This window comes from Chanos chanos, chromosome 5 (assembly GCF_902362185.1).
Source record: "Chanos chanos chromosome 5, fChaCha1.1, whole genome shotgun sequence".
Classification (NCBI taxonomy): Eukaryota; Metazoa; Chordata; class Actinopteri; order Gonorynchiformes; family Chanidae; genus Chanos; species Chanos chanos.
Genome location: NC_044499.1, coordinates 30782125 through 30810029, shown reverse-complemented (window position 1 = coordinate 30810029; position 27905 = coordinate 30782125). Strand labels below are relative to the sequence as shown.

General features: G+C 42.3%; 1 protein-coding gene across 1 annotated transcript in view; it reads left to right on the top strand.

The window, feature by feature from the left end:
• adamts14 (ADAM metallopeptidase with thrombospondin type 1 motif, 14) overlaps window positions 1–27905 on the top strand; it is a 48731-nt gene that overhangs the window by 3560 nt on the left and 17266 nt on the right. Inside the window, exons 3-7 of the mRNA XM_030774867.1 lie at window positions 8512–8668; window positions 13800–13996; window positions 20048–20131; window positions 23299–23446; window positions 27456–27561. Of these exons, the coding sequence (XP_030630727.1) occupies window positions 8512–8668; window positions 13800–13996; window positions 20048–20131; window positions 23299–23446; window positions 27456–27561 (692 nt within the window). The remainder of the gene's footprint in view (window positions 1–8511; window positions 8669–13799; window positions 13997–20047; window positions 20132–23298; window positions 23447–27455; window positions 27562–27905) is intronic.

Genomic DNA, 27905 nt, shown 5'->3' with positions numbered 1-27905 from the left:
AAACAGTAGGTTTTGTTAAAAAATGCCACTCACTGTGCCCTTCTGTGTAAGTTTTCAAAAGATGCAGTTTATTGCCTAGCCTTGTGGCATAGATCATTCTCACAAACTGTAAAACAGTAAATTGGCAGTTGGAGTAGCTCTCAGAACTTTGATGACTTCAGCTCAGACTTAAACCGCCCACAGCAACAAACATGTGAATATTTAGTACACAATCCAAAAAATGTAGGCAAGTAGCATTTATGACTGCACAACATGGTCCAATGAATAAGAAAAACCATTGATCTGTTTTCTTTGTTTTCCCTCAGTGATCATTTTTTGGTAAATTATGTCAGAGAAAATGAATTTTCATCAAAATATAACCACCTTATCACACTTTCTTGAATCTGAATCTCAGCCACTGATGTAGTCTATCAAAATAGATTTGATTAATGTCTATGTTTTAAAATGGGAAGAGTCACAAGAAAACTTATTTATCAGTAGAACACAGTAGGTCTACTACAAACATGAGTGAAAAGGCGCTAAGGACATTTCTCTCATAAAGTGTCTCAGACACGAGTGGGGCCACTTCAGTGTCCCTGCCCACTCTGTATCTGTGGGACTGATTAACTGATTTTAGCACCAGACAACCTCACATGCCCCCACACCCTGTGGAGTCCTATTGTCACACAGCATCATTTCCAGTCCACATCCTGTCACATCTGTCCGTCGTCCTTGCTCTTGGCTTATGAAAGGATACCGGCACATATTGATTTGCAGCCCAGTCAATGGCAAAAAAAAAAGCCACAACCATATCACTGGGGCAAAGCAAGGTTGTTTTTTCTACTCATTTGTTCTGGGTTGATTTTTTACCAAAGTGTTACATAAGTTATATCAGTGAAGAAGTTCACCTGGATCTCTGAGAGAGATCTTTGTTCTTTTGTGAGTGTCGCTGGATTTTTTGGATCTTTTCTTCAGAGACCTAGAGCCAGACCCATATCTTTATTCCTCTGGCTGAGAAACCTCATGGCCAATCAGTGGGATCAGAGCAATGCCGGTGCATTCTGTGCCCTAAGAATGAAAAACTGTCTTCTTTGGTGAGCAACATCACATTCAGTGTACAGATAAATCCCTCCGGATGAAGCAGCTGCTCTTTCCATGGATGTGAATTACAGATTCCAAATGGTGTGTGTGTGTGTGTGTGTGTGTGGCCGGGGGAGGGGGGAGCTGTCCCACTGTGAGCTCTTAGGTCATGAATTTTACGTGACAAATGTTGTCACGTGAAGACAAGGCATCGTCTCCTGCGAGGAAGTCGACTTGACACAGTGAAGATAGAACTTCGGGCCATGTGTTCCAGGGGGCCCGGGCCAACATAAACACAAGCACATCTGCACTCACTGTTTCTGTGTGGCAGATCCTCAGCCTGCCTCCCCCAGCTATGATTCAGTCTTCAGCTTTTTCATACCAGGCACGTTTATGTTTTTCAGTGTTGCTGGGAAGAGAGCTTAGCAGCCTGAGGGGAGGAGGTCAAATAAAGTAAAGGAGCGAACTTGGACGACATAAGATGTAGGTTACTTGAGGAATTGCAGAGTGTGCATTTTACTTTGATTCCTCTCCATTGCACTATACTGTTGCAGCACAACAAACGGAGTATAAAAAAAAAAGAAGAAGGTAATGCTGTAAATGCTAATGTGGAGTTTCAGTTTGCTGTTCAGAATTTTTAAAGCTGCCATGAAATCCAATCAATACCAGACTGATGGCTGATGACTGAAATTGGCCTATTTTAGATGGCGGTCTTCACAGTCTCATATCACCATGGAGATGTCATTCCGGTTCTGGAAATAGGGGAATATGTATGGCATGCGATGCAAAACCTGTCTGCCCAGTGAGCCCATTGACTCCTTATGTGGCAACCAGAGCCAACCGGTCCTTACTGAGTTCCCTGAAAGAATGTAGCGTGACATCATTACGTGATGTTGGGCTGATGCCACTGGTCTAGAGAGGTAAGCTGGCACATCTCTCAGCAATCAGCGTGCCCGATGGATCCAGTGTTCCACATACTGACAAGTCTCAGCTGCTATTTATGCTGGATTTCCTATCGTGTATTTTTGGCTTTAATGACGAACGCAGTTAATAGACTTCAGAATGAAAGCCACCACTGTATCTGGCCAGTGCGGCTAAAAATTGTTTGGAGACAGCAGTCATTGCCAAGCTAAAGCATTTGCTGAAAGACAAAAGCAAGCATGGTGAAAGCAGGCTCTGGATGCCTCTGCTCTGTTAGTTGACAACAGCTGTGTGTGCTATAGATGTGTTGCCATCATTGTTTCTGGCTGATGAGCGATGACTATCATTACATTGACTTGTGTGTGTATGTGTGGTCATCTGTGCCCGTGCACGCGAGTGTGTGTGTGTGTGTGTGTGTTTGTGGAATTTGCATCAATGTCGCGTGATCGAATTACATGCCTGATGGAAACATGAGCGCTCACACCGCTTGGGTCCGACACGACAGCCATACATGTTTTTGTGGAGTTTAAAAAAAGAGAGCACCGCCCAGCAACAACTTTGCCACCTAACACGCATAACACAGTCAAAAAACCCCCCAAAAAACACCATCGCCCAGACATTTTGGAGTTCGGTACAGTTTGTTTTGCGGCAGGTCTGGCACACAGGGTTGTCTGTCAGACCTTCCTAGAGCTAAGAACGGCGTGTCACCACCAACATTTCAATCCATGGCTTAATTAAAAAATGCCACCCCATGTGAATATGACATTCCGTGGGAATGTTGTACTATGATGAAGGACCTAGAGGTTAAGAGAGGGGTTCATGGAACAGGGGCCAGTTCTCGTCCTCTGTGTTACACAGAGGATTAATGACGGATAATGGCACTGCAGGATACCATTATTACTGTGTCTGTCAGCTCTCCTCGGGCTGGCTCTTTGCCTGCCGAGCTGTTTTTGTGTCTCACCAATTACTTCACACTTAGCAGTGTGCTCACACCCCTTTGCCAGTAGACACATGTTTCACGACAGCTGACAAGTTTGAGAAGATTGTCTCAGCGCTCAATTATGTTGGCCACTCGTACACTTTAAGACAAATAGAGTAAGTACTGGTCTGAATGCAGGGAGATAAATAAACCCTCAGCATGTATAGCGATGAAAATGAAAAAAAAAAAAACAGCCGCTCTTCATTAAATCCGATGCAACTGGACTATCTTCCATAAATCTATGCAACCGTTCTCCCTCCTGTGAATAGTGTGCATATTCAGTGTAGAGCATGGCGGAGTTGCACTCTTAAGAGAATGACTTGATGTCCTCCTGAGTGTTTTCTGCCTGATGTGGATGGTGTGTTAGATTCACCAGTGGAAAATTGTCCACTGCATTCACATCACTGTAGTCATCAATTAAATAATTCAACGCCCAAGACACTACAGAAGCTCAATGCACGACAAATAGCTTAGTAAAGTCTTGTATTGATCTCTTGGTAATGAGGTTAAAAAAAAAAACATCTGGAGAACTCTCTTGAAAATGTAGTTTTTTTGTGTGACCAGACACAGAACTGCCATGTTTATTCCACCTGAATGCAGGAGTTTGCTCTTATAGGAAAGTGCTACAGCACAAAGTTCCCCCTGGGAGTCTCAGTGTCAAGAAATTATCCTTGAAACAAATGAAACCCTGAGTGTTGAATCTTAAGTTGCAGAATTGGCCCAAACAAACAAGAATTGCTTTTGATCCTTTGTTTTAACTGTGGTAAGGCCATTGCTTTTGTTTTGACGATTGCTATGAAGGGAGAGGGGATTGCGGAGACACGACCTGCCCTGTCACAGTACGGTTAGTGTTCTGCTTTAGACCACAGGACTTACCCTGTCTCAGTACGGTTAGTGTTCTGCATTAGACCACAGGACCTACCCTGTCACAGTACGGTTAGTGTTCTGCATTAGACCACAGGACCTGACCTGTCACAGTGCGGTTAGTGTTCTGCATTAGACCACAGGACCTGCCCTGTCACAGTACGGTTAGTGTTCTGCATTAGACCACAGGACCTGCCCTGTCACAGTACGGTTAGTGTTCTGCGTTAGACCACAGGACCTACCCTGTCACAGTACGGTTAGTGTTCTGCGTTAGACCACAGGACCTGCCCTGTCACAGTACGGTTAGTGTTCTGCGTTAGACCACAGGACCTACCCTGTCACAGTACGGTTAGTGTTCTGCATTAGACCACAGGACCTGCCCTGTCACAGTACGGTTAGTGTTCTGCATTAGACCACAGGACCTACCCTGTCACAGTACGGTTAGTGTTCTGCGTTAGACCACAGGACCTACCCTGTCACAGTACGGTTAGTGTTCTGCTTTAGACTACAGGACCTACCCTGTCACAGTACGGTTAGTGTTCTGCGTTAGACCACAGGACCTACCCTGTCACAGTACGGTTAGTGTTCTGCATTAGACCACAGGACCTAGCCTGTCACAGTACGGTTAGTGTTCTGCTTTAGACCACAGGACCTACCCTGTCACAGTACGGTTAGTGTTTTGCTTTAGACCACAGGACCTGCCCTGTCACAGTACGGTTAGTGTTCTGCTTTAGACCACAGGACCTAGCCTGTCACAGTACGGTTAGTGTTCTGCGTTAGACCACAGGACCTACCCTGTCACAGTACGGTTAGTGTTCTGCTTTAGACCACAGGGGCGGTTCTCAGAAGAACAGGGACACATTAGAACTTGCCTTCTGGCATGTTTGGTTCTCAGTCTGCGATTTGAACCAGCAACCCTCAGGAGTAGAACCCTATTTCACTGAGCTGTTGCCTTTATTTATGTGCTGCAACAGAGCGAAAGTGAGAGGAAAGAAGTCATTCGAGGACTTCAGGAGAGCGCAATGCAAAAACATCAACTTTGCCAATGAAACAAACAACAGACAAACAAAATAACAAAACTTCCCCCACCCACCCAAAACTTTAAGCAAAAGTGGAAACAGTACTGAAGTATGGAAGGGGTAACAAACAATCCCTTTCTCTTACTATCTAAATGAATACACAAAGGCATCAGGAACGCCCTAGGGAGAACACTCTATGCTTCTTCCTGCTTGAGCTATGTATGCTATTCCCGCTAGCCCGCTGGGTGAAGTGAAAACAAATGAAAAGGAATAAAGAGGTAATCCCTCATTCTGAGGACCTGGCCCACAGTTCAGAACTTCAAACTCCTCTGCTGACTCAGCAAAACTTTGCCCGCCATTTTTTTTTCTTTCCACGGTCAGAGGGGGGGTCGCTAGTATATATACCTAAAAAGATTTTTTTTTTTTTTAATTCATGAATGAGTTCTTTGGCAGTTGGAGTGCCTGGGTGTTTGTCTGCTTTTGAGAAACAGCTGTCTGTTTAATAATAGTGAATAACATTCTGAACATTTTTGTTTATTTTGATGATTTGAGATCTCATTTTGTTTTTGTTTTTTGTTTTGTTTTGTTTTGTTTTCCTGGTTAAGCTGGTGTCTCAGAAGGTGGTATACTGTTGGCAGTCATTTGAAACTTCAGAAGGCAGTGTAATCTCATTAAATGCTATTTATTCTCACATCTTGTATTTCATAGCTTATATTTAGCTTCTTCATAGGGATTCAGAATACATGAAAAGGCCCAAAACAGGCTGTCCTGGATAAAGACAAAAAAAGATTAGCGGTCTACCCCACAGGAGTGGTTCTGATGAAAAAGAGTGTTTGACTTTGCCTACAAATTATAGGTTGACAAACAGTCTCTCTTAAATTGCATGTTGAGCTGTGGAATGACAATGAATATCTCTGTGCAAACATTCCTTTGGGGGGGAGAGGGGTCCTTTATCTTCTGTATGTTTAGCTGTATGTTCTAGTACCTCACTATGAAACACTTTGACCCTGTGTGATGATTCCCCTTGGATGTTTTTAAAACAAGCACCTCAAGTAAAAAAAATCCCTATGAGTCCATGCCATATCGTCCTCCATAGATTTTTTTTTCTCTGTTTCCATGTGCCTTCTTTTCCATACTGCACCTTGGATTTTTGGAAATATTGCATTTCGTCCACAAATGTGTCATTTTCAGCATTCAGAGAAGACTTTTGGTACAGTTTTGTATAGGCGGTAAAATGAAAGAATTCCCAAAAAAGCAAAAAACTGGCATTTGTGGGTGTACACTTTTTTGATCAAGGACTCTTTTTTTTCTGTCTTTGAATCCACCCTTTAGTCACGTATCCGGAGATCCTCGACAACCTGTGTGAAAACGGCTTAAGGATGACAGGGTGGAAAAGGAGAGCCCACACAATTGCATAAATATCCACCTTCAAAGTCAGTAGTGTTGGTATGTGGAATTTAGTGTAGGTTTGAGCTTTAAGGTACAGTGTATTTACTTTTTGTCAAAGGGCAATGACACATCCTGCTCTTTTGCAGTGCGATTTTTTAAAAAAGTCTTTTTTCATGCTCCGTGTTTGCCTGGGTTTATTCATGAGAGATCCGTTAAAGCGTAGAGCAGCATGGAAAAAGGAAATGGAACACAATTGACCTGTAATGATCTTGAACTTGAGTTGCTGACCTGCCCTTTTTTTGACACTGTATTGGCTCAAAGACAACATGAATTGATACATAAAGCTTAAAGAGATATTTTACTGTAAAATTTAAGCAACTTATGAAATAACAGGCCTCTGAGACTGCTTTTGGCACACAGTGAAGTAATGATGACGTTTCTTCTGTATTCTCTAACAGTCCACGTTAAAGCTTGCATTTCTTCATTGCATTTAAGTCACTGTGGATGAACTCCACAAAGAATCAAAGTTGTTCTGAGTGAAAGCTATATGCTAAATGATGTTGGTAGCTATGGTGACTGCAGTCGCAGTAATTAACCTGTAGCATGTGACATTTATAGTATTGGATGAAGGATTAATTGTTGTGACAGGCTTTTTAGTGCTGTGGTATTAGAGGGTTAGTAATTGTTGATAACGTATGGCCTCAGACACCCGTTTGAAAGAAAGAAGAGTCTCTCTTTTGGGTTGTGCCGCTGCTGTCTGCTCTCTGCTCTCTGCTCAGTGCCTCCCAGATGTTTGGCTCCTGTCACAGCACAGACGTCCTGCCCAGACTCTCCGGAGTTCACGTTCCTCTCGCTGGAGAAAAGAGCCCCGACCACAGAGAAAGAATTCCAGCTTCCCTTGCGCGGCATTTCCTGGTCTCAGATTTTGCCTGGCCAGCCCATCACCCCCCCCCCTTCGTTCCACCCCCACCTCACCCCTCCCCCACTTTCCCCCCTGGCCTTCGCTGCCTGCAACTCAAATTCACCTTCTCTCCATCAGCTGTTCAAGCCGCCCACACCCCAGGTCGATCCTGTGCGAGGCAAAGCGTCTGGCGGATTAACACGTGGACACTGAGTTGACTGTGTGTAGACACAGGGAGCACTAGCTCCAGGAGATCTTTGTTCAACTGTATACCAGGGACAATTTGGGTCTGGGCGGCTAAATATACACATAGGTTGCATATCTGCCAGAGTGCTTGTGGATGCTGTTTTGAGTCTTTTTTTCAGCAGCTTAAATGATAGCTTGCTCGTATTTTGAAAAAGAGGGAGGGTGTGGTGTTTTTTACCCTTTACCTTAACCTGGCAGGATGTGTTTATGGGTTTTTTTTCTCTCTCTCTGTCCTGCTTTTCATAGTTTTGTATGTAATCTACAATTTGTATGCAGTGTGGAAGTCACTCAGACAAACAACTTTGCCTTTTTGGCTCTGTCTCAGTGACTGGATGGCCTTATTCAGTAGACGTCATTGAGTTCTAGCTTGGGATGCAGAGACATTTAAATTTACAGTCATGGTGAATGAAGAGATGTTGTGTTAGTCTTTCATTTCTCTTTCTCTCTGGCTGAGCGCTGACTTTATTTGGGACTCATGGCGTTTGTGTTTAGCATGTTAAAACGTGGAGATGGAGGACTGTTCTAAAGTGGTGCTTGCACTAATATCAGCAGGGGCGTGATGCAGCCCACCAAAATCTAAGTTTCTATTTTTTTTGTGAAAACTGTGTGAATTACTTGCCAATAAAGTGGGTTACTAAATGTTCCTTTATTATTCAACGCTTTGATTTTAATTAACCATATTACACTCTGAGAACTGTTTTTGTGTCTGACCGTATCACCTCCATGTTTGTGAACAACTCATCTTTATTCTGTTAAATTTCACCACTTTACTTTTTGTTTCACATTCCCATGCTGACTGAATTAGTAATCCCTGTCATATTTTGTTACTGTCAAAACAAGTTATTTTGCCAAAACCAACTGAGCTGTATCTGGTTTGAATTGTTAAATGGACGCAAGGCAAAGACTGTCAACTGTACCAATGAGACACTAATTAAAGAGGGCAGTGAGATTTCCCTTTCCGGGTGCACAAACTGAGAACATTAGGAATTTTTATCTCGAGATCATATCCTGCTGTTGTCTCTCCAAGATCCCCCTGACCTGTGGTATAGCTGGACCAATGTTAGCTTGGACAGTATTATCTGGTGCTCCTCTTGCTGGAGGATTTGACTAACCCAGAGACGTCTTGCTTGCAGGCAGGTCTGATTCGAACTGATAACGGCGAGTTTTTCATTGAACCCCTGGAGCGCGGCCAGCAAGACGAGGAATCGAAAGGGCGTGTCCACGTGGTCTACCGCAGGTCAGCCATCAAACGGGAGCCGAGCCAAAACAGCGAGGACCTGCACAATGCAGGTAGGCAAAGATGGTTACTGGAGAACTCTGTGTGCGTGTGTGTGTTTGCATGCGTTTGTGCGTGCGTGTGTGTGTGTCTTTTTCCTGTGTATGTGTGCCTGTGTGCATGTCTGTGTATGTGTGCATCTGCATGTTTGTGTTGGGTGGTCTTGGAACCATTTCTACAGATAGCGTTGTGTATTTAAAGAAAGTTGGGTTAAGCGGTGTAGGAGAGAAAGTAAATAGGCTTTGCTAATGATCATGATTAAAGCCTCAGAGCTCCTGAGAGGCGAACAGCAGTAAACAGTGACAAACAAGCCAAACAGTCAACCCTCCGAAGCGTTTCAGCTGGCATCCCTCAAGATGAGGCCACGTGCCAGCGAGTGAGAGAACCCATACTAAGCCGTCGAGGACAAACATGTTAGACACTGAGTTAGGCCAAGTCTGGGGTCTAATTATTAAGCTTCAATGAAGTGCCCCAGGCTTCCAGAACTCTCTAAACTCTCATTTCCTCACTGTGTGGAGGTAGACGGACCAGCAGCTGGACACAACTGCTTCAGTGTTCTGTAACGGCCGGTAAAACCAGGAATGTGAGGCTCCTATGGAAGCTCTGGTGGGAGGGGAAAAAAAAGTCTTTGTATCCCAGTGAAAAATGACTTCAGTTACACCATGAATTCTTGGTCTGCTTCTTTGAGGATTTCACACTGAGGAGTGTAACCATCTGATAGCATCAGCAGATCTTTTTCTTTTCATCTGTCAGTTCATTCCTTCATCAAAAGGTGTGTGCGTCAAAGTTCTCGCTTGTTTTCCTGGCCTCCTGCCTAATGAATGTACATGCTACTTATGAGTCGCGCGCGTGTGTTTGTTTGTGTGTCAGTATGCGTCTGTGTGTGTGTGTGTGTGTGTCTGCCTGTGTGTGTTTGTGTGAGTGTGTGTGTCTGCGTGTTTCTGCGTGTGTGTGCATGTGCGTAAGTGTCAAATAATTCAGATACTGGTAGATACTGATAGATACTACTAGTACAGTCACTGTGGCTTAATCATGTGTGACTGTTGATCATGTGTTGTTAACCTACATTTTCTTATCATATTAGTTTTTCACACTGCTTCTCACTGACTTGAGCAAATGATGTTAGAAATCAACATCACCTCATTAGCTTGTAATAAGATGATGCAAGAGATTGAAATGTGTTTTTCTCTTTAAAAATAGCAATAGTGTCTGCTTGCACCAGCAAAACACCCCCCACCCAGTCCACCCTGATACCACACTTTTATATTTGTTGCAGGTGCAGGATATCGCAGCGAACATTTTACTGAGATATCTTTGCCACTGCATTTTTAATGCTTTCTCATTTATATATATCAAACTGGTCTCATGGGAGCACGCCTCTAATGACATAGCAGACATTTTTTAAAGGACAACCAGCGAAGAAGTGTTTCTCTCAGAAATTACGCTTTAATCTTGGTACAAAGTGAAGGAACAAATTTGCAACATTAACGGCAAAAAGGTATTTCATTTTGTAATGTGACTTTATAAAAAACAAACAAACATTATGTACGTTTTTCATCTGTATGGGAGAAAACCTCTTGGAAATATGCTTTCTGCCCATTGTAAAAGTGTATGTGATGCTGCATTTTCTAGAAAGATCATTTGAGAGGACTCCATCTGGGGGGTTTGGGTGTGGGCTCAAGGCTATTTTAAACTGTGACCCATCACTGAGGTTGTGAGTCTGAAGTGTTACCTCCAGCTGGGCAGGGCGTTGCAAAAACCACCACAGGCCATGTGCAGAGGGGACCTGCAACACCCCACTGCCATCACTGGGGTCTCAGCACTGTTCCAGGTAAATCTAGGGAAACGGTGAAGACCTCTACATATGCTCTGCTCCCGTGGAGATGGAGGTCAAAGGTCAGGTGAAGAGTGGCGGTGACTAATTTTTTATATACTTGAGGGTGCGTGTGCTTGTCCTCATTACGTCAGGCTGGCACCGTCATAGTGCTCTGATGGGAACCTGGGATAGTGCAAGGAATCCACCTTCCCAAATTGGAACAAAATTTGGCACTTGGCCAAACTGGCACTAATCACTGTTTCAAAACAAAACAAAACAAAAAATTCTCAAATGACTAAATAAAAGGTTCTGACAACAACCCATAATTCTGATGTTTCTCTTTGATCATGTGACACATTGTTTTGAAAAGGCAATGTGGATTTATAATACATACAGTTCTTGCTTTAAGAATGCTGGCATATAGATGGCTAGAATGGTTCCAGAACCTGTGGAATGGTTCGTTACATCTGTAGAAGCTTTGAATCCATGTTCACCTCTTGCTTTAATAAACTAATTAAACTTGTTTGTGAATGAACACTTCTTAAAGCTGCATTGCTGGGAAAAGACATCAAAAAGCTGCTGAATATATAAGAATGGCAGTGTCAGTGCAGTTTTATGCACTGTGAAACATGGTTAGGTCTCTATAGAATTGCTTTTGCATAGCATACGTATTACTGTTTTCCAATAAAGAGAGATTCCTTGACAGTTTGCTTCCCAGAGGACTTTGTTCAGGTGTTGAGAATGTTAATTTCAATATGAAATGCCACATGTAGCGTAGCCGTTGTGTCCGTGTGTGCACACTGTAACCCATCAGTGGTCATGGTATTTGGAAATCACCATCTCCCAAACATGTCTGTTCATTTAATGAAAGACACATTCCATCATTTCCCACAAAGTCTTGGCCTCATCTCTGACATTTCTCACAGATTCTGGCATTTCTCAGAGAGACTGTGAACTCTGGCTTTAACCAAGCTGTCCACCACCACGTCTCTTTCTCCTTGTCTCTTTTCAGCTTTCAGTTTGAAACCTTTTAAAATGCTGATTCAGTCACACATGTAAACAACATGTAATCAACAACATTAACAACAACAGTAAAGCTGTAAACAGGTGTAAATATTGTAAATAGGTGTTGTGGGTTTTGGTGAACACTGAACAAACATGACTGTGTGGCAGAGGATTGCCACGAGACATCGGTCTAAGCTGTGAAGACTGGTTTTGCTCGGCTAATGACTGTGGGAATAAATATACTTAACTCCTGTTTCTTCTTTCTTTGCTGTTGCACTTTGTGTGTTGAGTCATATTTGGTGGATAGGCTTTGTAGTAAGACTGTCTGGTGATACTCTCTCTTGTGTATTGTGTCCAGAGTAGGACTGATTAGTCTGAGAAATAATGTGATGTACCCGCTTTGAACTTCAGAGTTGGGCAGTTTCTCAGCTCAGTCAGTCCAGGAAATGAAGCTGTATTACCTGGACTGAAAAAAAAATATATATATATTCAGCATTGTTTTGAGTAATAGAATGATCATGAACTCAGTTTGAGGTCCTTCTCTGAATGGTCTTAATTGCATGTAAAATACTAATTCACCTGAGAAAGCTCTGTGAAACGGCAGCAGAGTAAGTGTTTAGGACATTAGCACAGCCTTAATTTTCCTGTTACTTTCACCCTTGGCAGAATGCCACCCTCCATATGGCTGTGTGTACCGAGGTACAGATTCCATACAATTATCATGGAATGTAATAATTCCCACCCCATAGCAAAATTAACCACATTATAACTCCTGTTTGTTTTTACTCTGGACGTTTTTAGATTTCAGCTGCATTCCTTCTGCCTTCTTAAGACACGCAGCTCTGAAAAAGCTCGAATTTTCGTTAATGTTGTTAACGGAGTGTGAGTCATCTCAATCTGTTTTTTTCTCAGTCCTATTCACAGAATCCCATCACAGTTTAGATCTCTCCAAAACACCTGAACCAACTCATCAGCTAATTATCAAAGCCATGATGAGCTCAAACAGGTGTGTCAGGGCAATTAGAGAGCTAAAGTGTGCAGATCCCTTGGCCGTCCAGAGCTGGGCTGCTTTAGATCTCTCCAAATGGCCTCAGCTGTTAAGAGGGCAAAAATGATGTTTTGAGTGCCAGCAAGTATCATAAGTGCGTTCCACTAATGTTTCGTCGGCTTGGCCATTTTTTTTATCTGGGATTATTCCAGAACACACTTTCACTGTTTGAGTTTACAGCCCTCTCAGTTTGACAGGAACATCAGAGTAAATCTGTTTTAAAGTTAAACGTGCAATTTGAGGTTATTTTTGTGAAACTGTCTTGTGAAGATTTGTTTTGCTTACGTCCACAGAAATGCACTCAGTTCACCCGGTTACATCATCCAGGAGAACTCCTCTTTTTTGCTATTTTCTTTTTTTGGTCCGAAATGGAATACAGTGTACTAGTTTTTTCTCTTACATTTGACAAGTGATTCACAGATGTCATTTTACAGGATTATTTATATGTGCAGATACAGGAGATTGATGATGTCATGGATACAGTTTCTTCCGTTGGTGGGCGCAGCTACTTCCATTTGCGCTTGTGTGAAGAATGTCTTGGTCTGTATAGTATAACACACACACCCACATTCTTTGACTGACCTTGTGAGTCTGCATTTGTCCTGGTAGAGGGTATTCAGGATGGAGGTATGGATGAAATAATAATGTGATGAAATAATAGTGCTAAAATAAATGCCAAATTTCGGCATGCAGCACATGAATTATGAAGAGAATCTAATTTGATGTGTGTGCAGACTTGATGTCCTTGGCCTTCAAGTCTCCATTCACCCCCTGCTAAGAAGTACCTGTTTGAGAAAGTCTTGTTAAATGCAGAAGCCATTAGAGATCAAACAAATGTTATTCTGGCTGGAGGAACAGTCTCCGAAAACACAAGCTGCCATACCATCTGCCTTGTTCTCTGCAATTCATCTCTTGTCTTGAGCCACATTAACCTCACTCTGTCCATAGACCAGCGCGTAAACAGTAATTAAAACTGAGGGTAAAGTGTTTCCAAACTGCATGTGTATCTGATTTACTGAAGTCTATCAGTGCTGTTCTTCAGTGTCACCTTGTGCTCAGATTGTTTTTGACCTCAATGTACCAGGTGCAGTCTTTCTCAGTTATACAGATACAGGTGACCAGCTTGAACTGATAAGGACCAGGCAAAAGACACTGGTTCAAATTCAGTTGGGAGTTGTCCGCAAAAGTAACATTCTTGTGTCTGTTTTATTGATGAACCTGCTTCTGAATGTGATTTATTTATTTATTTATTTATTTATTTTTGGTTGTGTTTCAGTGCCGATCTTTGGAATTGCCGAGCTTCCCAACACTCTAGATCTCGTGGAGCAGAAGCTGTCAGAGTCTGATCGCAAACGCCGACACGCCAAGAAGGATGACTACAACATCGAGGTTCTCCTTGCCGTGGATGACTCAGTGGTGCGTTTCCATGGCAAAGAGCACGTGCAGAACTATGTCCTCACTCTCATGAACATCGTAAGTGCTTTGTTCTCTTTCCCAGCGCTTTACACAAGTTAGACTATCACAGAGATGTGAAAACCCCTGCTCTTCAGTTCATTTGAAGAGTAATCTGGGATGATTTTCATGACAAACTCTGCATAATGACTGGAAAAAAAGTTACATTATTCTGAAGGCTGCAGTACTGTTTTACCATTACTGCGCACAAAGCTCCATCTACCCTGTTAAGCGAGGTCTGTTCAGACTACATAATGTGCTATTGGGTGTGTGATGCTGTCATAACGCAGCAAGCAAAGTCATTTGTCACCTGTCTCTATTTTGGAACTCTCTCTGCCTCTGGTGTTCTGTCCTAGTTATAAAGTCCACATGCACTGGCCATTCCCACTGCCCTCCAACCCTCCAAACTATCTCTGTCACTGGTTATGGATTACCTCAGAGAGAGAGAGAGAAAGTGAGAGAGAGAGAGAGAGAGAGAGAGCGAGACAGAGAAAGTGAGAGAGAGAGAGAGAGAGAGAGAGAGAGAAAGAATGGAAGAAAGCGAGAGAAAGGAAAAAAAAGAAAGCTTGTTCATTAGGGGTTCCACCAGCTCCTGCCACCTTAATCTGATTACAGCTGTTAAACCTTCCAAGTCAGATTTTCACAGGGGGCTGGCTTCACTCTGTAACAGTTACGATCAGGCCCCGGCACGGTGGTCTGATTAGCTGCGCTGGGCCAATTATTGCTCTGGCAGAGTGAGGAGAGGGGCCAGAGGGCGGGAGTGAACCACCACAGGCGATTTGACAGCACACACACACACACACACACTCAATCACACAACTGCAAACACAGGTGTGCCCACATGTGCGCACACGCACAGACACACACATGCAGACACACATGCTCACGCACATACATACATATCGCACACACAGATCCACAGATCACTGAGGTTGGAAAGGAGACTGGGCCAGTTTTGTCATGTGTTTTCACTGACAAATACACACTCATACACACAAATGCACAGATACAGTCACACACACGGCCACAATCATAGGTGCGAACACACACACACACACACTCTCTCGCACACATACACACACAACCACAGATCACTGAGGGTGGTTAGGACTATGAATCAGCTTTCATCAACACCAAGGCGTTTTGACAAATACAGGGTGTGTGACAACACTGAGGCTGTGCAGCTAATAAGCTCTGGTCAAAAAGACACAATGAGAAGTCATTACAAACCTTCACTTTGTTCCCACATGGGGTTCAGTTTCACATCCTTATGGTTTTATGTTCAAAAATGTCAGCCCAATGCCTTCATGGCCTCAGAGAGTGAGAATATGTCTGTTCTCATTCATGAAATCTGTGAGACACTGTGCAGGCTAATGAATCTGGCAGTTTTATCACATACAACACAAAATAATTTGACACACACTGTCAAATACTGTCACTTTCAGCTCTTCTGACACAATGTGGTGATTCATCAGCGATCAAAAGGAAGAAGAAGCTTTTCACCCCTGTGTGTTTTGGATAGGTTCAGTCCACATACACAAAATACTCTTTAGCAACACAGCTAAGCCAAGAGCTTGTTGTGTCTCAGAGTTCGAGCCTCTCAAATCCGGCCCCCCAATTCCCTCCCACCGTTTTTCCCCCCCTTGAGTAGCAGTACCACCTGGAGAAACTCTCTCCGAGGGGACCGATTACTGCCCATCCTCCTGCCGGGACAAAGCCACCCAGCCCTGTGCGCCGCTCTAATACACAATGGACGTGTTGTTTGAGAAAAACCAAACCAACTGGATTGTTATTGCTTTATTTGTTTTTGTATTTATTTATTTATTTGCCATGAGTCGGCGCAATGTTGTACACAAGCCAGAGATATCCACCAACAGCTCCAAACCACAGCTGATTTTGATGTCGTTGTCATTGTTGTTTTCAGCGTAGTTCTTTTCTTTCTTTTCTTTTTGATTTTGATTTTGTCAAAACCTGCCACGGTTGAACCCTTACTGATTAGGACCATTCAGTAGTCTTTGATTGTAGTAATCATGTTTGAGAGGTGGTTTTGTATGTCTGATAAACAGTGCCAGTTTGACCTTTTAAAATGTATTATGGGGGGTTCTCATAACTTATTCTAACGGTCAGATTTTTTATTTGTTAGCAGTTACAGATTTATAGGCCAGAAACGTTCAAAACATTTTAACAGGAACACGCAGGGTCAGATTATTATGTTTAACTCCATTAAACAGTTTTTTAATGACATTTGATTTAGACCTTGGAATGGCTGAGGCTATTTTGAATTCTGTCCTCATTTCCCTTTCAACAGTCGATCCGCTGATCTCCCAACATAAACGCAACGATATAGGTCAACATTAAACTTAGTTCAGCAACCTCAATACATAACCCAAGTCTAGGGAACTTTGAGGTCATTCAGCTGCTATGTTCAATATTGATTAAGCCAAAATGACATATTTGCGGTAACTGTTCTAGTTTAGTAACTGTTCCACTTTACAGTCCATTTATTTTACTTTATTGCTACAGATTTGTACCCAGTAGTCTTAGAACTTGTCTGAGAAATTGCTTGTGTCTATGGCTGGTCGTGATTAATAAGCTGGCTCTGGACTGTCCTGCAAGGAGTGAAGCTGCCTCTAAAACCATTGGATCTGCAGCTTTCCTTTTCTGTTTTTTGTTTTGTTTTTCATTTGTTTCCTGCAGCAATTAAATACAAGGGGAAAAAAAACAAAAACTAAGACATGGTGGCCTCCTTTCAGCTGTCACTGAAGTCATTCGCCATGCTTTCAGTCACCGTGTAAATTAGGAAATGCTTGCTCATGTAGGGCGGGGGGTTGGTGGGGGTTATAGTCCTGGAAGGAGGTATACTTTTCTCGCTGTTTTTGAAACAGGGCATGTGTGTGGTTGGTCTTATTAACATTAATGATATGGTTACCAGGTCGAAGAAACCTGTTTAGTTCATTTCTGTATTTATTCCTTTAATTGGTAAGTGATGCTGCCACGTCTGAGACATTGCTGCAGTACTCAGCACATGACTGGGTCTGTTTACAGCTGTTACCACTGACATCATCAATCTCTCCGTTTCAGAGACAGTGTTCGCATGCCTTTCAAACAGATTGCATCATCGCTCTCGCGCTTACTGTAAACCTGAGCTAGCTGTGTTACTAACAGAGATCTGAGTGGCTGCCAGATTTAGCAAACTTCTCTCTCCCCCCAACAAACACACACACACACGCGCACTTTTGCCATCCTCAGCTGAAACACAGAGCAGACGCTTTCTTGAGGGGTTTTAAAATGTAAACTAAATATTAAGCAGGCATATGGATTAAGAAGTTAATTGAACAAGGAGTACTTGACCCTGTATGAGTTCCTTATGTTTATTTACGCGGTTTGTTGTTTTATCTGTTTTTTTCTGTTGACTGTAAGGCATGTGCAGTGTGTACAGCTGTGGGGAACACAGGTAAAAAGAGACAAGTAGACATTATTTTAGCCGACTGAGACATGAAATATTGATATTTCTTTTATTGGTTCAGAAAAAGATCATGCCCAGTTAATAATATTCGATCCATCAGCTGTGAACCCTTTATGATACTGTGAAATGATACTGAATTGAGGTTTAGTTCAAACTAAGTAGTTAAGGTTTGTTTGATTTTTGCCTGCTGCATTTCAAATGTTCGATCCGAAACACTCTCTCTCATGCACTTTTAATGCTGATGAACCTTGCCGCAACGTGGACGGAGAGGAATATTTTTAAAGCTATAATTTACTGGATGAAGCGCAAAATTGTTTGAAACTCAGCTAGAGTGTGCCAGGCATTACATTTTGGACTGAGGAGCTTGGCATTACAAATGCTTTAGAAAGCTGACTGCCTGCCAAACATGTATTTGCCCCTTTGACAGGTTGAGAATTCATACAGGGAGGGAGAGAGGGCTTTTGTCAAACTCAGTAACCCTGTCTAGACTTGGGCGGGTGGGGTAGGCTGCTTATCAACATGCCTAATGTGCGCCAATGTTCTCTCTGCTCCTGATTTATAGGAAAAAAAAAACAAAACAAGAGGTCTACTCTAATTTGAGAGAGACCACAAATTGAGGCCTGTTGATTACTTCAGTGGATCTTGATTTAGTACAGACATGTTTAGGGGATGACTGGGTAGTGATAAAACACGTTCCAGTGGATGTTTGACTGTTTTTTTTGGACTCCAGAAGGGATCTTCATTACGTGTAGTTTGCACATTCTTAACCATAGCGGCAATCATAGTTTTTTTAGATTTTTTTTTTTAATTTTGTCTTTTTCAGTTTATACGTCTCACTTATTGCATAACAGCAGGCCCCAGCTGGCTGCATGCTGGTGTCCTAACTAGATACCACACATTTGATTGTGGAGTCATAGTTGGTTTGAAAAAGACTCGCCTTGGGTGACCAAAAAGCCGGTCTAAGTGTGGAGACAGAACGATTCAGCTATGGAGAAATACAAACTTAGGGTTTCCCTGATATGTGTATAAGAGAGTCATTGGATTGTTTTTATGCCATGAGCTGCGTAGCATCACTGAGCGATGTAACACACTTGCATTTAGATGCTAATTTCAGGATGATACCCTCAACCACATAGACGGGTGAGCGAATGGAAGCTAGATAAAACCTGGTCAACGTGCCTGCTTAACTCGGAATGAGGCCAGTTCCATTGACTTTGACCACTAGCCACAGTAGACAAGTGTGGTACAGCTGGGATCCAAACATTTGAATGACAGATACAGGACACACCACTGTGGTCAGTGAATGATGTTTGGTTAAAAATGAATGGGGTATATTTTTGAGCAGGCCATGAGGGGACATGATGGTGAATTGTGATGCAGTTGATGGAAAAAAAGGTTGTGCAGAGAGATTGACGGAGAGAGAGCCCTGAATAAACGCATGACAAACAGCATGCTTACTTTTTCTCTTTATTCTGTGCTTAGTCTTTGTGAAGCAATCAATAGATTCACACGATTGGAAAGAGAGAGAAATATCTCAAGCACTGAATATCAAATTATTTTGGCCTGCCATATTTACAGTTTAAATTACGTGAATATTTAAAAGAAATCACCTTGCGCTCTGAGTGTCAAAGTAATGACCTCAGGTTTAAGGGATTTCTTGACTACTTGGAAACCTCCAGACAATGAATGGAGGGACTGTGCTTCGGCAGTGGCTGGAAGCACGGCTTCCTGAAAACCGAAACCTGAGCTATGTCACAGCTGTTCCCCGCTGAACGCTGTCCCTCAACGGCTTTTCCACAAGCCGTCAGTGGGACCTGTGCGAATGTTTAGAATCTAGAACTCGAATTGCGTAATTCAATCAAAGTGTCCTTAAAACTCCCTCTGAAACAATGGAAGTATTTAGCAACAATTTTTTACATTTTGATTTTCTTTTTTTCTTTCTTTCTTTAAGCAGTGCTTGTTCGTGCAAAAAGAATGGCTGTTAAAGCCAAGACTTTGAAAAGTCTTTGCTCATTGTGTCGGTCTTGGTACAGGGCTCTTTTTTTAAAACTTAGAGCAACCAAACATTGACTTGTTGTATTCAGATGAGTCGCACATGAATTGCAAAGTCAGTTGGTTAGCATATATCAGCTGTCAGTCATTAGGGTAATCAGAATCAGAACCTTTCGTAACAGGCCAGAAAAGCAGGATCATTCCTCAGACACTTCTGCTTTCCTTCAATCCCTCTTGCAAACAATGTACCAGACTCTATCTCTCTATCTGTCTCTCTCTCTCTCGCTCGCTTTCAATTTTTGGCAAATGGAGCGCAACTAACTCAGGAGGTGCCTCTTTTGTCACCATTCCATTCACTGTCTATCATCTCATATTGTATTAGGGTCCCCCCCCCCCCCCCCCCCGCCTTCTCTGAACTCGTGCTTTCAAACTGAGTGTGAGCATTACCATTCACCTGGTGCTCACATTTACTATGGCTGAGTGGCATTGTAACTCCTTGTTTCTCTGGGAGCTAAAGCTGAGATGGCACACAAACCTAATGGCTGTGTGGATATGCCTCACTGCACCTACTGAGGGTTCTCTCTCTCTCTCCTTGTCTCTCTGTCTCTGTGCAGGTTGATGAGATCTACCATGATGAGTCTCTGGGAACCAACATCAACATTGTCCTCGTCCGTATGATCATGGTTGGATATCGCCAGGTAAGGTTACCAATCCCACCAGCTCCTCCAAAATATACAGTGAAAAAAACAAAAATATACAGTGACTGGGGTGATTTCTCACTCAACACAGCTTGTCTTTTCCCTGCAGCAAGAATGTGTCCTTCATTAATCTAACAGCAGTAGTCAGCCAGACAGATTGTGTCAGCATATAGCTTCCTTTGAATTTGCTTCTGAATAACTTGATTAATAGCTACCAGCCAGATGGCTTCAGCCTAGACTTTGTTTCTTCATCTGATTGGTAAAAGAATCAGGATGCATATTTCTTGAAGTGAACTTCAGAATGTTCCACATTACACACATACACATTAGCCACTCTGACTATAACTTTGACTTTACAAAGGCTTCAGGTGTTTTCCAAGGTTCTTAAGAATGTATCAACAGCCTCCACTGAATTTTCTGCAACCTCACCTTCCTTTTATTTTCACAAACAGAGGGTTTTCTTTATCAACCATTGATAGCTATGTAAAGGCTGCTACCTGGGAGGCATTTTTAAATTTATATGCTATAATTATGACTGGAACAACTTCACTTGGTTCAGTTCCTCAGAGTTTAGCGTAACTCTTCTTATCTCACCCGTCTCCCAATCATGTCTAAATCAGCTCATTAGAATCTACTCACAGATAAGATCAGCAATGACAAATGCGTTCAAATAACGTTCAAAAGAGTGTCAGGCTACATCCTGCCGCCCTGGATTCCAGTAGTCTGTATATAGGCTGAATGTATGATGCCCCAATACAGAGATAGCTGAGGTGTTTGGGCTGCTTTGGTTACATCAGTTCATCATTTTTGTCTTTCACCTGTGGCTGACAGGCCTGGTCTCGCCTGGGCTCGACGTTTCAGCAAGTTGTCACAGCAAATACACCGTGTGTGTGTGTGTGTGTGTGTGTGTGTGTGTGTGTGTGTATGTATGTTTGAGTTACTGTGTGTGAGAGAGAGTGATTTTGTGTGTTTGAGAGAGAGAGTTAGTGTGTGTGTGAGAGAGTGAGTTAGTGTGTGTGTGTGTGTGTGTGTTTGCAGAAGCCAGAAGAACACGTTCAATGTTTCTCCATTTTACACATCACTGTGAGGGTCCACTGTTGTACCAAACACTGCTGAACCTCCTCAGACATCCAGTGGAGTGGAACAGCACTCAGAGCGGTCTTTGATGTTGCACATGGCACTTACTGTGTTGCCTACTTTTAATTAGCTTCTCTAGTGTTGTTTGGTTGGTTGTCATGCCCTGCTACGAGATTTTCAGGGCATCGTTGTCAACATTTGTGGTGCTTTTTGTAGTTATATTTAACAGCTCATCATATGTTACAGTTAAGTAAATGTTCAATATCATGGCATTTGCTAGCCCCAGAGAGCAGAGTGTGTGTCCGTGTCTGTGTCTGCGTATGTGTTCGTGTCTGTGCCTGCGTCTGTTTCCCCGTTGACCTCTGAGGGCTCCAAGGTTACCGCCCTCCTCCCTGCTTTTGCCTCACTGTGGTGTTAAATTGATTGTGACACACAGGGCCAGTGTGGATAGAACCATCCTCAGTCTACCATTCACACTGCATGTCTGGCCCTGTTCAACCCAGAGCATAGAACAGCCTAAAGACAGAGAAAAAAAGAAAAGAGAGAGACAGACAGACACACACAGACAGACAGACAGACAAAGACTGGATTCCAGTTTAGGTTCATATAGAGAACCCAGTAGTTAGTCTGAGAGTGAAGTGTAAAACTTTGGCTTGAGAATATTCAGACTCTTATTGTAAGCTGTGTCTCTGTTATTTTTAGTTTATGAACCAGTAACTTTTAATTTGAGGTGGATGAAACCTCTTTGAATTTTGACTCTGTCATCTGTATTTACCATGAAGTATTGAGAGGACTAAGAGGACGGCAGTAGATTTTTACTTAGTCCGTGGCTGATTAGAAAGCCTGTGTTCAAGAGGAAAGCATTTCTTTGGATACCTTCAGCTGTATTTTGACAAGGCCATGTTTTTGTCCACAAACAAAAAGGCGGCATTGAACCTAATAAGTTCACACGTGGTTCTGAACTCCGGAACACACACATGTCATCTGCTCCACCACTCACAACTCACACACAGCAGGTTTGTCTACCACACGGACCCATCTGATAATGCAGCCCCTGTTCCTCCAGTTGGAGACATACATGCCAACAGTTTTAAGTGGAATAACAAGTTATCAGTTGAAGGAGCTAAGAAAAAATAAAAAAGAAAAGACAAAGAAATTCCTCTGTAAAGAGGAGAAAAGGCGGTCTCCACAGGGCTAGAAGAAAGTCTTGGTGGACTCTGGAGCTGTCTGTCAGTGTGATTGACATATGTTGTAATAGTAACAGACAAGCTTCCACAAGTTTGAGTAGTTTTTTTTTTTGTTTGTTTTGTTCTGTCTTTAAATTCTGTTGTTGGAGAGAGAGACTGCATTGTCCTAATGATATTGATACAGGGCAAACTCAGCAGGAACTCTGTGCTTAGACTGGGCCTAATAAGATCCCTCTGATCCAACATCGTTTTTTTTTAAATTGCAAAATTAATGATGGGTTATTTTTACTTCATAAATAAAATGTGCTCCACTGTGTTTGAGTGTATTTATGTCCTCTTTGTTTGCCTGATTAGCGATGGAATGCCATCTTTTTAAAATATTTTATCACTGCTTCAGTAGATGTGGTAACAGTTCTTATTCATGTAGTATACATCTAGACTAATAAATGAACTTGCCCAGTATTGACCCAGTTAAAAAAAAAGAACTTGTGTGTAGGTGTAGGCTAACTTGATTGCAAATTAATGCTTTGTCCAGTGGTCTAATTATGTATCTAAAGTCTATGCAATTTGAATGGGATCAATTTGTGTTTGGTCAGGACCGTGTCTCATGAATGTGTCATGTCTTGTAATACCCTTTTCAGCATTGCTAAACTGTTTTCATGATCGCTAAACCGTAGAAAGATAAAAGACCGTTTCTGTTGACAGATTTTTTGCCTTTGTGGTTTGTCCCTTTGATCTGTGAACCCGTTCACTTCTTATAAAGATAGTTAGTTGCTGAATGAGAGTCTCTTTTTTTTATTTGTTTGTTTAATATTTAATATGCTGTCGATTTGTGTGTGTGTCTGTGTGGGTGTTCCTGTGTGTGTGTGTGTTTGTATGTGTGTTTTTTTTTGTTTTGTTCAGTCTATCAGTCTGATAGAGCGTGGGAATCCGTCGCGAAGTCTGGAGCAGGTGTGTCGGTGGGCCAACACTCAGCAGAGGCTGGATCCCAACCACGCTGAGTACCATGATCATGCTATCTTCCTGACAAGGCAAGATTTTGGTCCCGCAGGTATGCAAGGTACTGAATTTCTCTCGATCGAGGACTGTGCAGAGTAAGTGCTCATATCTTCTTCCATCCACAAAGAGTTGGTTCTTTGGCCAATGCTCAGGTAAAGGTCTTGGAAAGAAACCTGGAGGAGTTGCTGAGACTATGTCTGAAGCTCCTTTGCCACCTCAGGCACCATTTGGAGTTTCCCAGCACCTTTACGCTGACCTGGCATTGGTGCCAACCTGTGCTATCCAAAAACAAACAAAGAAATTCACCATATTACCACTAATCCCAAAGGAGTTTTTGGCATGTAGAGGGAAAAGAAAATGCACATCAGTGTAATTACTAACCATGGAAATCGACATTTGACATCAGACTGTCTTCTGTGTCATTTAGTTTGTACAGTAGGTGCCTGCCTGTCCACACTGAAAAGTAACCATTTAGATGTCTCTATGATAACTTTACCTCCCCCCAGAACTGAACCAAACACGTCACCCATAACTATTCACTTTGTTTAACTGGAAACTATGCATGTAGGTTCTCCAGAATTGTGAAAAAAAAAATTATTTACTCAAGCAATCAATCATCAACACATGTCATAACACTTAGACTTCTAAAAACAATTTTATTAACATTTTACTGCCATTCTAAATAAAATCATCGTTAGTTTTTAATATTTAACATAATCAGTTTTTGTTTTCCTGTGGAATGTTCGCAACCAATATAAAAAGTGTTTCTTCAATTTTGTTTTTCCTCGCATACAAAAACAGACAGCTTGTTCATTGCATTTTTAGGTTTTTGTTTACTTTCACATTTGAAGATGATAAAGATCTGTTGTTTAAAATGGCACACCCAAAATAAAATGGCATAAAATTAAGTTACATGACAGCACTATCATTTGGCATTTGGGTATATCAAGACGACAAGTTACATTCTACAAACTGATGGATTGTAATTGAACGTAACTGTTTGTAAAGACGTCCTTGATTAGAGACTTTCTTTTAGATGATAACCATCATCAACACCAAGTATTTCCATTAGCTTGATCACTGAAATGTGCCAACAGAAACATCATCTCTTTTGAAGTTCATCTCTTTTGAAGTTCAGTGCCCCTCTGCTGATGGAAGTGTGATTACTTTTGTGAGATACACATGCCATGTGTAAAAGACAATCAGCGCTACCTGCTTGCGGTTTCACACTTCAAATGTTACTATGGTGACGGATTCTGTTGTGCCAAAAACATGCCAGTATCCATGGGCCTTTCGGCTTGCTAGGGCCCACCTTGTGGTTTTCAAGGTGCAGTCTCACAGCCCTGGAGGTAAACATTGCACTGTCTTGTAAGGATTTGACTACAAGTTGGGAGATTCTAAGTCCAAATATAGCCCTTTGAGTGTATTGATGCAACCCCACTGATCCACAGAGAGGCTTACCCAAACAAACAGTCTGGGAGATTTGCCTAAGGTTCAGTGCACTCTGGATCTGCTGTACAAATCTGGTGTTTCAAACTTGACAAAATTACCACCTGCAAATACCTAAAAGTTCAGTTCAAACTATTGAAACAATTATCGGGGTGTCGGCGTTTCAAAATAATTTTATGGGGAGGGGAAATGAAATGGAAGGCTATGATCGTGAGTGGATTTGTGGCAGGTCATGTTCAGTGACTTAGGCAGAGTGATATCTTATTATGAATTCTCAAACAGTTTTGTTATGAATTCTTTGTGGTTGTGACATCATGACCTACATTTAACTGTCAAAATAAAGGAAACAGAATGTTATGGTCTACAGCTAACTGCCAAAATCAAGGGCTAAAAATACATTGAAGGCTGGTGCTTCCATACAGGCGTTACCATCCCATAAGCTGTACGGTCACTTTTTTTTTTTTTTTTTTTTTTTTAAAGCTGCTTTTTGCTGATGATTGATTAGAAACAGTGTCGGACGATGCTGACATGGAAGTCTAACGGAAAAAAATCATCAGCTAATATCAAATGTGGTCAAGCATGCCTACACCTTAGCTATGATGTCTGTGCAGCGTAGTTTGTGATGCAGGCTAAACCTATCAAGCTGCTCTAAATCAGTTGACAAAAAAAATAATTAATTATGAATCGGTTGACTGCAAAGTTAGGGCGTTAGCAAGCAGCGGAATCAAGAGTGTATAAATCCCTAATTACATCAGAAAGTGCATATTTGCACTGAGGTTCTTGGCACTGAATGATCCAAGCAGCACAGGTGGTGGTCTTCTGAACTGCGGAACAAAACTCGTATGGTTTAATGACTCATCCGTCTCCCTGTTCTCAAAAAGGGGATGAGTGCACGAAAAACCTACTCATCCAAATGCTTGTTTCCCACAGCAAAGGCCTCTGGTGTCTCTGTTACGGTGTGGGAAGTATTTTCCATGGTGTAGGTTACGTCCACTCAACCCCTCACAAAGCAGGTATGCGGCAATAAGTGCAAAGCCATTCTCGTGCACTTTGTCATCTGGTGTAACATTTCTCTCCGGGTGGTACTGGTCTCTTCCAGAATGGCAGTGACCCCATCCATAGGGTGCAAGTGTAAATGGCACTTGATTTAGTGAACATGAAAACAATGTACAGCCATATGCCATGGCCATCTCAGTCATTAGATCTCAACCCAGTTGAACATTTATGAAAGACTCTGGAACAACGCCTGAAGTGGGATTTTCCACCGTCATCAACAATACACCAAATATTTTCCCAAAAGGGTGATGTCGCGTACCCCCAGCTGAGTTCCAGACACTTGGAGAATGTATGCCAAGGCACACTGAGGCTGTTTAGGTGGCTCATGCTGGCTGATAGCCCTGTGTATATTATTTCTGTTGTTGTTTCCTTTATTTTGGCAGTTACCTGTATGACTTAAGCGTTGCACTGCAGTATGCTGTCGCCTTGCGAACAATGCTAAAGTTCATTCTGGCTTTTTCAAGGGAATGTCAGTGGCATTCTCCTGAAAACCATTTATCTGGCAGCAGATAAACGGCTTAGCAAGCTAGCTCCCCTGCTTTGAGTCTTATGCAATTCAACAGGCTGGCTGAAAATGTGTTTGACTTTTAACTCTGATTATGTAAAAAGAAAATCCAATAACCTGCCCCAGCACAAATGGCTACAAGGCATTGAAACTATCAGGAATAATATCCATGAAGTCAAAGTGCTCCTGTTGCAATGGAATGCTAAGTTGCTATGGGCTAAGAGGTTATTGATCTTTTAATGAATGTGGCCAGCAGTCACTGTAGCACTCTAGTGTCGAATCTCTGCCAGCTCTTTGTTATACAGATGCTTCAAAAGTGGGCCCCAAATACTCTTCAGTCTTGCATTTTCTGCATTTCACCTGCATGCCAAAGATCTTCTTGTGGTCAAATAGCATGACAATTGGGTTTTAAACTCAACAGAGAGCCATAACTGGGTGCCAGACTGCTCTTCTAGACTGGCCAAAACATGCTAAGCTCTGTCACTGCACACCTCTTGATCGAGTATCTGTTGTGCTTTGCCTCATGTGTCGTGTCTTGTCATGTTGTGTGGTGAGAATTGATCCCCTCATCGCGTCTTGTGTGGTTGTCTCTCCTCGTTGGCTGGGATTCGTAATAAAATGCTTTTATGAGAGCTTGCTCTTTGGCAGTGCTCACACTCTGACATTGTAAACTATATTGTCATGACTATACAACTGTTTTCATAGGTTTATTTGTTCTGTTCTCCCATTTTGGCAAATTGGGCTGCCCTATCTTTTACACTGTCATTGTCTTTGTCAACCAATCCAAGTGTAGTTGAAAAGAAATGCAGCAAACGTGAGCACATTTGATTTAGCACATGCTCATGTTCTGCTGTAACTCATCAGTTTCACTGTCAGTCAACTGCATACCTTTTTATCAGTAACGTGAACTAACAAACTGATCCTGCCTGTCATCTCCCAGTAAAGGATCCGGAACCCTGAAATCTGTCTCACCTATGTCCTTGTTGTCCGAATAGGCTCCTGAGCCTGCATTCCAATTCATCATCATTATTCTTTCATCTCTGTTGCCCAGGTTACGCCCCGGTGACAGGAATGTGCCACCCCCTCAGGAGCTGTACGCTAAACCATGAAGACGGATTCTCCTCAGCGTTTGTGGTCGCTCATGAGACCGGTCACGTGTAAGTTTTTGTTGCCACCTTTTAATGATATGTGTACCTTTCACTGTATGACAAGCAGTATAATGAATATGATGTATTCTGCAGATTTAGAGGGCATGGGACTGGAATTGCATTAGCTTGGTTCCTACATTAAAGTTGGGTACGAAAATATTCTTACTCTTTGCGACTTAGACATTTGTTTCATGGCCTTATGATGCAGTTTCAACTGCTTTGTGTTGTAGCTGAGGCTTTGTAGTAGAATATTCTAACAAAGTGCAAAGTATCATTTCAACTCTGCGAAGTATGTTAGAACTGATAGCTCTCTGATCAGTCCCTCTGTATCTTACATACTGTGATAGAATGAA